This window comes from Mustela nigripes, chromosome 9, assembly GCF_022355385.1.
Source record: "Mustela nigripes isolate SB6536 chromosome 9, MUSNIG.SB6536, whole genome shotgun sequence".
NCBI lineage: Eukaryota > Metazoa > Chordata > Mammalia > Carnivora > Mustelidae > Mustela > Mustela nigripes.
This window is the reverse complement of record NC_081565.1, coordinates 75,347,569-75,361,837: the sequence shown is the minus strand read 5'-3', so window position 1 is coordinate 75,361,837 and position 14,269 is coordinate 75,347,569. Positions and strand designations below refer to the sequence as shown.

At 44.4% G+C, this 14,269-nt stretch overlaps 1 protein-coding gene across 3 annotated transcripts in view; it reads left to right on the top strand.

Annotated features, from left to right (window-relative positions):
• The window catches only part of PCSK5 (proprotein convertase subtilisin/kexin type 5), a 447,741-nt gene that overhangs the window by 40,245 nt on the left and 393,227 nt on the right, over positions 1-14,269 (top strand). For all 3 annotated transcript variants that reach the window (XM_059411831.1, XM_059411830.1, XM_059411828.1), the window contains exon 2: positions 540-644. In XM_059411831.1, the coding sequence (XP_059267814.1) occupies positions 540-644 (105 nt within the window). The remainder of the gene's footprint in view (positions 1-539; positions 645-14,269) is intronic.

Sequence of the window (14,269 nt, the reverse complement as noted above, 5' to 3'; positions counted from 1 at the left end):
CTGCGATGTCGTTATACTGCCGACTGAAGGCAGGAAACAGACTAAGTAGTGTTTCCTTTGTGAATGACCAACTGCTCAGGACTTCTTTCAAATTGATGATATAAATAATCTAACGAGGTCCTTCATTGTACATTTCTCGGAGCAAACAGAATGCAGCGTGTTTTTATAACCAGATCGCTATTTGATTTTTTTTTCTCTTTCCCACATTTGGATATAAATGGATATAGAATTACTTAAAATGCTGCATATAAATTAAACATTAAAAGGGAGATACAGAGAGCTAAGCTGTCCCATTATAATCTTGAGTTCCGCAGTCACTGCCTCAAGGACACTCCATTTCATGTCACATGTCCTTCTTTGGAAAAGTGATCACCAAGGTTCAAGTAACATTTAAGCATAGAGGCAACTGCATAATTTATGGACCTTTTGGGGTTTTTTTTTGGTTTTGTTTTGTGTTCTTATTTTCATGCAACACAGGAACACAGAAGACTCTTTAATTCCGACTAACTCCCTTTGCGCTTCTCCTCCTGTCTTTGTAGATCGGGGCCCTGAAGGACTACTACCACTTCTACCATAGCAGGACGATTAAAAGGTCAGTTCTCTCGAGCAGAGGAACCCACAGTTTCATTTCAATGGAACCAAAGGTAAGAAGAACCAGCTGGCGGGGGTGGGGACCAAGAGGCAAAAGCTTCTGCATTTTTCATTGGTAATAGCACACCAGCAACTGATGACCAGCGCAAAGACTCACGTTTCGGGAGCCGTCTTATTATCCTTGGATCTAGTGTCTTGGCTTCCGCTTCAGACCAAAGTAGATGAGGGCTTGATTTTCACCAAAATGCCATTATCGTCCCACTGGTATGACAGCCCAGGGGGATCATGAGTATGGGTTTTCATGGAGAAGGGAGGAGTGTGTGTGGGGGGAGATATCGATTGATTCGGATGTGTTGAAATAGTAAGAGTACCACACCGTGTACTGATTTGCGTATAGATCTGAGGTTCTAGCCGAACTCCATAGAGGGGTCCCTAACAGAACCCTTAGGTCAGGTGTCAGGTCACCCCGGATCCTTGCAATCTCAGCTGATGCTGGTAGAGCCATGCCTCTGGCAGCCCGAGGACTAGATCATGTCAGGGACAGGAGGGATACTGAGCACAGAAGGGATGGAAGCTGGCTCCTGATCTCGAGGTAGGGCTCATCAGGTAACTTTCTTGCACGTTGTCTTTACTCCTTGTCCTTTGGGGTTATATAAACAACATCCCCTTGGGAGTCCCTAGAAGGAGATGTGATACGTCTACCTTCTCCCACTTCTTTCTAGAGAGGCGGGGCAGCTTCAAACTGGAAGATAGGAAGTGGAAGGGGGTTGTTAGGGACAAATCAGCCAGTAGCTAGCAGCTAACGCTCAGGGCGAGTTACACCCCTGTCCTTGTCAAGTTAGAGGAGGGCTCGGACTCAGGGGGAGCTAGTTGGCCTCCCAGTTGTCGCAAGTAAAATGGAGAGCAAGGCAGCTGTACCAGCCCGCCCCAGTTCTGTGGGCTCACTGGAGATTACTTATTCATTGGGAAAGGATTTTTCTCCCCACCCCCTTTATGTTTTGGATTTGCCATATGAACTCATTTTCAAATAAATTGGTGAACAAGTCCCTACAAGTGAGCACAGCAATCTCACCTAGAGATACCACGAAAATTGTATTCCTCATTAAAGCAAAAAGTCCTTCTTTGCATTAATATGCAAATCAGGTTTGCCATTTGGAGTCCTGCCCTCTCTTATGTGCCACGGTTGGCCTTGTTTAATTTGTTTCTGGAATATTATCACATGGTGTTCATGATTGTGAACTTGGATCTTGGTGATTTGAGAAAGCACATTGCTTGTAGGTCCCAATTTTCTATAACCCAGTTTTGGGTTATAGGAACATCCCTTAAGACTTACACTCCGGTGGCCTGAGGATTGTTCCCCCCCACCACCCCCCTTCATCTCTATTCAGACTTGAATGTCTCTGGAAAAGCAATCTGTTGGAATGTTCTTGAATTAGCTGAATTTTTGAAGCAAAGTCACGTTTTTCATCTGCTAAACAACTTTTCTCGAAGCTTTCTTGAACTTTGGTAATTAAAATGATTCCAATTTCATACCTCATGTGTGTAGTCAGTGTGAATTTGAGAAACCAAGTGCTAGTCGGTTTGGGAGGTAAGAACAGAATGTAATGAGGTATTGTGTTCGTAATGAAGTATTTACTGCTGACTAGGGAGCTGATTCAGTCTTTAATGTCATCTTGGGGAATCTTGGTCTACTTGTCCTCTTCCTCCTCCCTTTCTTCTTCTTCTTCTTCTTCTTCTTCTTCTTTTAGATTTTTATCTATTTTTGGGGGGGTGCAGAGGCAGAGAATCTTCAAGCAGCCTCCTTGCTGAGCATGGAGCCCGACGCGGGGCTCGATCCCACGACCCGTGAGATCTCGACCTGAGCTGAAACCAGGAGTCGGACACTTAACTGACTGAGCCACTCAGCGGGCCCTCCCTGGTCTTCATTTCTGTTCATCTCGGTGCATCAGATAGCTTATGCGGGATCCCCCAGAGACCTTGGGCACTGGCGCACATCATACCCGGAATGTATGCCCTCCCTCCCCCAGTCCAGAGAGTAGGGCCGTTTCAGGACAACTCTATGGCACATGCTCAGTGACCATTCCTCCTCAATAAAGAGAATACCCCTTGGGAGAACCATATCTTACTCTTTATTCGGATGCCTCCTACCCCTCATTCCCACCTAGCCATTTATACAAGAACGTCATAATCTACCAACTTTGCGGCTGGAGCACCCTAGTGGGGGCTGTCCCTGGTTTCTCTCAGATACTTCTTATGGCTCATTCACTCATTGACCATTTCTTGAGCCGTCAGTATATGGCAGGCCCTGTACTAGACTCTGGGGCTCTGGAGATGTAGTGGTGCCCTGGGCGAGCTCGCCGCAGGCTTCCAAAGCGGCTGTCAGGGAAACCAACAACAATCTGGTGCTTCTCAGGTGTTGGGGGTAGGGGAGCAGATGGGAAAGAGATGCACTATATTCCTCCTCCTTCTCCAGCTCTGTCCTTGGAAAGCTCAGACCCACTTGGGTCATTATTATTGTTTTTTAATCTTGAAAAACTTTTTACTTGGAGAAGTCATGGAAATATTGTGAGGAATCCCTATGTAAGCTTCCCACAGTCCCCAAATGTTAATGTTTGTGTTTTTACATGTTACCATACTTATTTGATCATATTCTCTCTCTTCTCTCTAGACACACACCCACACCCACGCACATGTACATGTGTATGTACAAATCTATGTACGTAAGTTTTTTTTTCTGAAAATTTGGGAGCAAGTTACACACATGATGCCCCTATGACTTTATGGATTTCACTGTGTATTTACTCAAACCAAGAACATTCTGTTATTATAAGCACAAGTACAGACAGTTAACATTCTGTAAAAATCTGGATATTAACAATGATTTAATATTATTATCCAGTCTACAGATTTCATTCAAGTTTTGCCAGGTGTCTCTTTTCTGGGCCAAGAACACATTTAGCCGTCAATTTGTCTGATGTCCCCTTTGTAGACTGGGTCATACTTCTTGTCCTTTTCTTTTTTTTCTTTTTTTTTCCTTTCAACAACGAACACTTTTTTACTTTTAAAGATTATTTGAGAGAGAGAGAGAGAGCATGCACACATGCAAGTGGGGGGAAGGGCAGAGGGAGAGAATCTCAAGGATACTCGCGGCTGAGTGTGGGCCCATCACATGGCTCGATCCTGGGACCCTGAGATCATGACCTGAGCCGAAATCAAAAGTCAGATGCTTAACCGACTGAGCCACCCAGGTGCTCAAACAGCTAGCAGTCTCTCTGAAGGTTACAGGCCTGGTATTTTGTCGATTATCTAATGCCGTGTTTAATTCAGGTTTAGCAAGACCACCAGAGGAGTGCTGGGTTCTAAACACATCAGATCAGGAAGTGCGTGATGCCAACTTGGTTCGTTACTCGTGATTTTAACTTTGGTTCCTTGGTGGTGACACATGTAGCGTCTGCCAGTCTTCTCTACATTAAAATGACTGGTTTCCCCTTTCTATGAATAAGTGTTTGATGGGGAGATACTTTGAGACCACGTGAATGTGTGTGGGCTGACTTTGTATGTTTCACTCCCATTGAGTGAAGTAAAGCTAGTGTCTGTGTGACTTGCTTTCTTAGGAAGGTCTTCTTTTCTCGATTGTTGGGTGGGTGTATGGTGGATGGTTGGTGTGCCAGAGTGGAGACGCGTGTGTGATTTGGGTGGTGGGACCGTGTGGAGTGGCTTGGTGGCAAACATCGGTGGTACGGCGAGTATTTTTGATTGTCATTTTCTTAAGAAGGGGCATTCCAGTGAATTGCAGGGAATACACATGCTAAACGGATCCTAGCTTTTACTTGCTATAGTAAATTGCACGTTTGTTTGGTTTTTTCCTCTGCTTTTGTTTTTATTTAGAGGGTTCTAAAGAAGGGAATGCAGAAGTGGCCAGAAGGGTTGTAAGACCAACCCTTCTGGTGCTAAGAAAATTCTGTGGTCAGAGAACAAGAATAGCCTGGTTTCCGTATGTTAACATTATGTTATGATTAGCTTTTTAAATGACAGAGATGCACAGACTTCTAAGACAGCGCCACTACTACAGTAATAAGAGTTTTGCAGAAAATGTTGGTGCCGTGTTACAGCGACTCGACCAGTGAGTCTACAGTATTCGTATCCATACCTTTCTTTTTAACTGGCCAGCTTTTTTCTCCAAGAGACCCAAGCTGTATCTTAGAAACAATGGTTTTGAGTTCATAGTCTCAGAAGCCTCTCATTAATTTAGAAATCTTTGCCAGCCCTGTGGGATTTGGTCAAAGAGGCTGTCATCTGTGAATGGAAGTTCTTTTTTTTTTTTTTTTTTTAAGATTTCGTTATTTATTGAAGAGAGAGAGGGAGAGTGCACATGTGAGCAGGGGGAGGGGGTGGCGGGAGAAGAGAATTTCAGGCTGACCCCCCACTGAGTGTAGAGCCAGATTTGGAGCTTCATCTCATGGCCTGAGATCACGACCTGAGCCGAAATCAAGATCTGGACACTTGACTGACTGAGCCCCCCAGACGTCCCAGAATGGAAATTTTTTATAGCTTTTGTGTTGCTCTTGCAGACATGGGCACGGAGCGGAGGTGAGATTTTTCATTCTCCTCCTCCTCCTTACCCAGAGTAGAAAAACCAGAATTCGAATTTTCCTATTAGAGTAAGCATTTAAAATTTTTAAAAAGGTAAAAAAAAAAAAAAAAAAAAAAAAAAGCAGAAGCCAAACAGTAACAACAACAACAACAAAAACCCATGCCACTAAGTTCGGTCCTCATGTCCTGTCCATGTGTAATTTACAAGTATAGCTCCCTTTGCCCATTGGATTTGATCCTGAAGGTTCTGTCCTTTCAGTCTTATTATTTTTTCCAGCCTTTTATCTGAGTTCAGGTCTGTTGACTGGTCAGTTTTTGTCCAAATCCAGGTTAGAATCACCCTCTGCTATGGAGTAAGGAATATCCACCTCTCCTGTCTAGTTTTTCCCTGAAGCTCATATTTGTTCAACTGCCCCATTGCATGGCTGTATGACTATGTAGGTTATTGTGGAAAGACTATTCCTATGATACTATTTACTGCAGAATTGTAGGATCTTTAGATTGAGACTTCTCTCTTTCCTAGCCAGTGTGGGCGTCCCTTCCAGTGTGCTGCGAAGAAGGATTTTGTTCAGATCTGTTAAGCATGCCCAGTGACGGGCTTCAGTACTGGACAAAGCAAACACCGCTATAATTGAAGAGATTTAACTTGGTGAATTCTAATCGGCTTGCCTGAAACATCTACCCGTTGGATCTCTTTTTTTGCCTTCTGGACGTATATATAACAGTTCAGTAAATGTCAGAAGCTCTTTGCTGCTTCTCCAGGAGCAGCAATTGTGCCCCTGTAAATGTGGCCCAGAGTTAAGTGCAAACCTTTAGCTCACAGAGCAAGCGCCCATTCATGACTTTCATCCATAAGCCATTTCGTCTGAGAGAACTTTCCAGCAAAAGTTCAGGCATTATATAGCGACAAAAAAAAAGGGGTTTGAGGAAGGAGTGCTTGGATGTAGTTAGCAAGATTAGAGGGAAATCAGCCCTGGGCAAGAAGACTGGGAAGCTGAGTTTCCTCACTAACCCAGGCTGGTACCTCTGGTGCCCAGGACTTGGTTTTCCGATGATTGGCATTTTCCTCCTGTTGCCTCAAGAGTGAAAGACCTGCGGTGCCATGATGGAGGAAGGGTCCAGAAGGACTTCCCTCCGCCTGGCTCCCATGTTCCTGAGGCTCTGCACAAATCCACTTCTCAGTCAAACCCCATCTCCCCCATGGACTCACTTTGTAATTTTGGAATATTCTAGCTCCACTTCTGATTGATCTTTAATTGATCCATAGAGACCACAGCATCTGCCTTCCCTCCTGCTCTTAGCTCGGAGCCAACCCAGTTAGAAGTCATTCGCATGCACCCGATCTCCTAGCGGAGCCCCGGAAGGAAAGAAACCTCATTTACTGAGAAATAGATGCTCAGAAGTGTCTGACCTCTGCCTTCCCTGGCTCCAGGCGTGAATCGCAGCCACACCTTTTTACCGAGAAGATTCCATCGGGCCTGACGCAGCTGTGGGATCTGCCTTCACCTGAGTTCAGGTGCTTCCTGTTGGGGCCACGCTCCACTTCCTCCACGGACATGGCAGTCAAGGGGGCACAACTGGGGACTGTCTTGTTCCAAACTATCTTCTCTTTGCCACCTTTCCAGCTGTGTCATGTAATCATTATAGCGAAGTCCCATCTGGTTTTTGGTAGCATTTCTTTATCTTTGAAAACCCTACTAGGATGCATATATATTCTCCCTGCCCTCATTCCAGCGGCTTCTCCTGCGAGCTGTTTTCTTTGGCCGGTTAATTTTCCACTCTTTGCTTTTAAATGTGATAATAACTTAATGGTTGGACTTTCTCTTGTGAAGTGCGGTTTTATTATCTCACGTTCCTGGGTGGGTGCTCTCCCAGCCGTGTGGGACGACCCCTGGCGTGTGGAGGTGGAATGACAGCAGTGGTGTTGTCTCAGGCAGGCACCCGAGTCCTCGTGTTCTCCGCATATGTCATAACCGTGATCATTGCACGTATGCCCCTTGGGATCTCGCCGGTGAATGACAGTCACCAAGTATCCTGAGAATGGATTCTTCCAGAAGCAGCAGAAACAGCGTGGGCTCATGTCCAACAATGCCCAGGGAGGACACGGACATGGCAGTCAAGGGGGCACAACTGGGGACTGTCTTGTTCCAAACTATCTTCTCTTTGCCACCTTTCCAGCTGTGTCATGTAACCATTATAGCGAAGTCCCATCTGGTTTTTGGTAGCATTTCTTTATCTTTGAAAACCCTACTAGGATGCATATATATTCTTGGCAGAAGCATTCCAATTCGCAATCTTTGGCACATTCGTGATGATGAGATGGCCAGGAGTTTGAGGAAGGCAGAAGGGGGTATGCGGGTGCAGAGTTGACTGAGGTTCCCACTGGCCTTACTTTCCTGTCTTGTTTCCAGGTCTTCCAGAGGCCTGGATGGTCAGAAAACCAGAGAGCCAGAGTGTATGCTGCTGGGTCATCTGATGCGAAAGTTTCGGTCATGACCCAAATCCCTTATAGGCAGGAGTGAATTTAAAAAATAAATAAATAAAATTCTCAGCTACTTTGGAAATGTTGCCAAATCTTTATTAGAGAGTGCTTGGCAGGACTTCGTTTTCAAAGGTTATAAACTCGCATGCCTACCGTGGGAGTGCAGATCATAAGAATGAGTGAGATGGGCCAGATAGAAAATAATGGGGTAAACAGCAAAGCAGAGAACCCTTGCTGTGGGGGGAGGGAGCAGGTGCCTCTCTGCTAGGGCCGCTAGTCACTTGGGCAGGCTGGTTTGGTTCTGCCCCTTCCGAAGAACTGGCCAGTCTGGATGGCGGCGTCACATTTCCCGATTTTAAAGGTTGACAAATAATTGGAAAGTTTGAAAATATTTGTGTGGGCCAAAGACAACGTGGCCGAGAGGCATCCCAACTTGTGACCCCTTGAATAGGCTGTGTTGGGAGAAAGGGAGGAAGGCATGGAAGATTCCAGCACTTTTGTAACTTTGCCTGGGTCTTACCCTCACCTGAACACCAGCATTTGTTCTGTTGGTCATGCTCCCCTGAGTGGCTGACATGCGATTTTTCTTGGTGTCTTCCTCTCCAAGTTGAAATATGAGGATCTTTGGGGCATAAGGTCACTCAAGTTCTGTAGCAAAGGGTCCTACCACCGGGGACGGGGCAGAGGGCTCGTTCTAGCTTCGCCTGAGCTTTGCCCCCTTTCCCACTGACACCTGTAACGTGCTGGGAGAAACAGTTTTAACAGGGAATGAAGGTTGTGGAAACAGGGTAAGTCGAAAAAAAGAACAAGTGCAAGTGATGGCCGTGGGAAAATAGTAAGAGAGATTTGACAGAGCAGAGGAGGGTCGCTACGGATTTTGCGTAAGTCACGTCAGCCGCTTGAAGGAAGGGTACCATATGTAAAATCTTTATTATTTTCTTAGATGAGATAGTATTTCCAGATGTCCGAATCTAAAGAAGTAGATGCTGGGTCTAGAACATGGGAGGTGATGACAACATTCTGAATTTCTAAGATTGGACGGTCTTACCTTTGTTCTGGTTGCTTCGTTAATAGGATACCAGAGTCTGGGTGGCTTATAAACAGCAGAAATGTATTTCTTTTAGCCTTGAAGCTGGCAAGTCCAAGATTGAGGTGCCGGTCAACTGGGTGTCTGGTGAGAACTCACTTCCTGTTTCACAGAGAACCGTCCTCTGGTTGTGTCCTTACCCGGCAGCAGGGTCAGGGGAGCTTTCTGGGCTCTCCTTTATAAGGGCGCTCATCCTATCCCTGTGAGCTCCAGCCTGTGACCTGTTCACCTCCCAAAGGCCCAACCTCCTAATACCAACACATCGGATATTAGGGGTTTCAACGTTTGAAGTTTGGGGGTCGCAAAGGTTTTCAGAAGGGAATTTTGGAGCCACAGGACATGCAAACCTAAGGAGTAAGTGAAAACAGTAAACAAGAAACAAAACCGAGCAGCAACAACACAACCCAGAGCCATTTTAATTGCCTGGCTTAGAAGGGAAATCATACTGGTCCATGTATTTATTTTAATGAATGCAAGAGTGAGTAAGAAATCTAATTAGAAGATCAGCATTGAAAAGACCTGATTTGTTAATAAGTGCTTATAAATTTTGTTTCTGTGCTCAGTTCTGCCAAATGTCAATCAATTCTCGCAACACCGAAGGAGGCAATACGGTGCAACAGAAAGACTCTTTGAGTTTTTGGTTCCAGCTCTGATCTCTGTAGGGTCATCCCTTAGCTGTCTGATTCTCCCCCACATTAGAACATCCATCATTGTCCCTGAATGCACACAAACAGAACACTTGAGAAGTATAGTGTCCAACACAGTATAATGAATTATACAGCACAAGGAGAGATCAAAGGTATGGGTTAAATCCTTGTAACAAAGTAGTAAGTAGCCAATAAAGTGGTGTTCTAAGTCTGTACGTACTGATAAGGAAAGTTCTTCAAAATGAGCCATATAAAAAGAACATCTAAGAGGTGTTCTCATTTATGTTTTAGGTTCAAAGGACAAAAAAAGGACCTGTGTGTATGTGGGTATAATTCCATGCAAGGTAGTTTTGGAAATGACTCTTAATATTTACCTTCCACACTGTATGCTTTTTTTTTTAAGCTTTTATTTAATATTTATTTGACAGAGATCACAAGTAGGCAGAGAGGCAGACAGAAAGAGAGGAAGGGAAGCAGGACCCTGGGATCATGACCTGAGCTGAAGGCAGAGGTTTTAACCCACTGAGCCACCCAGGTGCCCCACTGTATGCTTTTTTTTTTTAAAAAAACTATAGTGTATCTGCTTTTGTTGACATCCACAGTGCTTTGATATCTCAAATCCCATGGGTGTATCTCTAGCCTCATCTGATTCTACCTTTCCTTTGACACGGTCAGGCATTTGCTCCTTCTTGAAAAAAAGGACTCAGTTTCTTGAGGCTACCTTCTTTCAGTTTTTTTCTTGCCTCTCCTGCACCTTTCATCTTTGTCATCGATGGCATCCCTTCCAACTCACCTACCAATTTTGGAGAGCCCAGGGCTCACATTTATGCTGGTGTCTTTGCTTCAAATTTATATCTCCTTCTCTCCTCCACCTGACAACCCAAATTAAAGGTCTAGTAAGCATCTAAAACATAGTATTACACAGACGATACTTTTCATTCCTACACATCACCTTAACCCTCAGCACTTTTCTTTCCAGCGAATGGCGATTCATCCAGTTGCTCAAGCAAAAACAGAGCAGTCTGCAAATCTGTGGACTTTCCTCTCCTGTACCACCACGGGTCTGGTCAGTCCTACTGTCATCTTTGATCTGGACCACAGCAAAGGGCTCCATTTCCACTCTTGCTCTTCTGCGCAGTCCTAGTCCACCGAGAGTTTGCCTCTTAAGATACACAAAGATCAAATATTTCAATGACTTGCTATTGACTTGAGATTAAAACCTAGTTTTTTTTGTAATGATCTTCAAAGGCCATCCTGATCTGGGCTCTTCCTACCTCTTCCTACCTCCCTGAGCTAGTTTTTTTTTTTTTTTAATATTTTATTTATTTATTTGACAGATCACAAGTAGGCAGAGAGGCAGGCAGAGAGAGAGGAGGAAGCAGGCTCTCCGCAGAGCAAAGAGCCAGATGCGGGGCTCGATCCTAGGACCCTGGGATCGACCTGAGCCGAAGGCAGAGGCCTGACCCACTGAGCCACCCAGGTGCCCGCCTGAGCTAGTTTTTGAAATGCCTCCCTTTTGCTTATTACGATTAAGTATCTTGGCCTCTCTACCTCTCAAAACACTGAACTCTTTCTCTTTTTCCCTTTGCCTGGAATGCATTTCCTTTGGGCTTTTCCTGATGGTTATCTTCTCACCTTTTACACACCAAAGCAAAGGTCACCTCCCTTGAAGAACCTTCCCCAGTCCCCCTTCCTAAAGTAGACCTTCAATCTCATCCACCCACCAACTGTCTAATTATGTCTTGACATATCTTGACATGTGGCTTTCTTCTTTGTTACCTACCAGAATGCAAAACCATAGCTTCTTTATTTGGTTGTTGTTGGTTTTCCCCTTCCAGGATATAAACTCAGTGGAGGCGGGAGCCCCAGATATCTTGTTAATTGTGGTAATTTCTTGACAGTATAGTATCTGGCTCATGAAAGATGATCAGTAGAAGAATGAATGGATGGATTTTATTTGAATATTAATTTTTATGACACATCAATGATGGAGACAATAATAAAGCTATAATCTGTGGTTTTTCTCTTAATTTTGCTAGAACCTAAATCCTCTTATGCTGGCATGCACAGTACTAGCTCATTTTGCTGCAGACCTGGGAGCAACCAATTGGACAGGCTATCTGTTATCAGAGCCATTGGCCAGGCTTGTGATATTTGGATTCTGGTCTCAGCGTTCCTGCTAGCTCAGAGTTGCTATTAGCATGTCACTCCTCATTGAGCTTATCTCACTTATAAAATCACGAAGCAGATGAGCTACTTTCTAATGTTCATTCCGATCCATTAATTACCATCTTGAACCAATGTCACTTATGATTTTACTGCTGGTCCTCAGTGCCCACCGTGTGCCCTTCTCATATTCTCTTTCTAGAGTCTTTCCAAACTTTCTCCCTCTCCATTTCTCCTCAAGATTTAGAATATTTCTGAGCACATTTAGCTCTCTTCCAAGACACTGTTTTACCTGGAAGAGCTGATTGTGCAGTGAGACTAGAGATGAACCTTGAGGTTAGACTTAAGGCAACACACATGATAAATGAGGAACAAATAACGCTGCTTCTTTGTGGTCGTCGTACACGTGGGTCACTGATACAAGAGTCTGATAACGGGAATGGTCGGGATCATTGCTGATGTGCATGGATTTCAGAAGAAGGTCGTATCGAACAGCAAAACGTGGTACTTCATACAAGTTCTTCTAAAGGAAAATGGGATACCTTCTGGAATGACAACACCATAGAACAAATCTTTAAAAGCCCGGCCGCACAAATGAGAAATGAGCAGTATCTTCGGAGGGTGGTGGTAGGGGTATGGGTAGGAGGTGGAAAATAGTAGAGGCCCCAAATAAGATCAGATTGAGTCAAGGGTGGGCCCAGTTAGTGAAAATTGTTGGTGGATATGTAGATTCTTTTTTTAATACACTGACAAAGCTAAGTAAGCATTTTTATATCTGAGCTGTCAGGCCAAAGCTGCCATTCCAGGAAACAAAAAAAAAAGGAACAAAACACTTAAAAAAAAAAAAAATGAACAAAACAAAAAACAAGTGTAGAAGACCAGCAAAGCTAGTCGCTGAGTAACAAGACTGTGTCCTTAGTATGGACTTGCTCGGCCCCAGCTCAAGGGCAGCCTTTGCTCTAGGTAGAATGTTTCAATAACTTGTCTTAAGATGGAGACATGCTTGGGGCGCCTGGGTGGTTCAGTCTTTTCAGCGTCTGCCTGCAGCTCAGGTCATGATCTCAGCGTCCTGGAATCGAACCCCTGCATCGAGCTCCTTGCTCAGTGGGGAACCTGCTTCTCTCTCCCCTTCTGCCTCTGCCCCCCTGTGCTTTTGTTATCTCTCTCTCTCTCACACAAATAAATATGAAATCTTAAAAGAAAAAAAAAAGATATAGACATGCTTTTCAGATTTACCTTTGAACCAGTGGGAAACCCCTTTTCAACCCATCTGTGCACAGAGAGAAAGTGACACAGTTGGAGCTTTCTTGAAAGATCGGGGAAAAAATGTGGTGATTTCTTAACACAGGGAAACCTGAAGTCCCCCGGGAATGAGGTAGCATGAGAGAGAGATCAGACATCACCCATTCATTTGCTTTCCCCATAGATGGTTTTGAGAGCTTATTGTGTACAAGGTGCTGGGCCAGACATCAGAGATAAAACGGAAAAAGCAGAGATAGTTCTTGCCCTCAGGGAGCTTACCATCTAGTAAACCTGGAGCCCAGGTCTGAGGCCAAAAACCTAGTTTTCAGCCTCAGTTTTGATCCCCATATGCTGGCAACTGTGGAAAGCTGAGACTTTTGACAGCATCATTTAACATATTTTAAAAGCTTTTCACTAACTCATATCAAGTTTATATTTACACCTCGGGCTGCCAGCATTAAAAGAACACATTTTAACATGAGCGTGACCCAGATACTGCATGGGCCATATCTACGCTAAAATAAATTATTTGTTGTGTCCTTGAAACTCAAATTTAACTGAGTATTTCGTGTTATTATTTAGTTAATCCAGCAACCCTAGTTTATACCTAAATAATCTTGAGATTACATTTAGGAAAAAACCTAGTGGTTCTGAGACACGTACAATGATGAGGCACAGCTAAGATTGGCAGAGACTGACCGAAATCCCAGTACACATTCCCCTTGTAGCTAAAAGTGGAGCGTTCCAAGGAACAAAATGGCATAAAGCGAAGGACCAGTGAGCATTCATTTATATGGGGGGAAAAAAAAACCACTGAGCATTTCCAGACCCCAAAAGTAACCCTTCATACGCTTTTCTGATGCTTTAGGCAATGTCTTGCTAATAGATGCGCAGTGTAAATGGAGATACAGGTGCTCCCAGACCTAGTTCAAAGCTGCGGTGGCCGGCTTGAGGCAGAGGTGCTGAGTGTGGGTCCCCAGGAAGGAGCTCGGCGGTGCTGGGCTTATGGCTTGGGGGGTGCTCTGCCTTTATAATGGCTTGCTGCAAAATCACCATGTAGCTCTAGGTTTGTTTTTTATAAAAGTGAAAATGCTCTTTGGATTACTTCCAGTTGGCAAAAACAGGTACGAATGTAGATCTTTTGCAAAAGCGAAGGGGAATAGTGCAAACTTTTGAAAAGTCGGGGATACCTATATCTCGTGACCGTAGTATTTTGGGGCATTTTGATTGGTTTCCCAACTTACAATAGTACCTGTAATCCAGCCCTCAAATTGTCCCTGCTGCCCTGGCCCAATGATTGCTTCTTTGTTGTTTAGTAGAAAGGCAAAACCTCTATGAGAGTGTGTGTGTATGTGTGTGTGTGTGTGTGTGTTGGGGTAGAGCGTCGCTATGACTAACCTGGGAGCCGTCACTATAAGGGCATTCTAAATGAGAGCATCAGCCTGATCAGCTCTCCGCTTT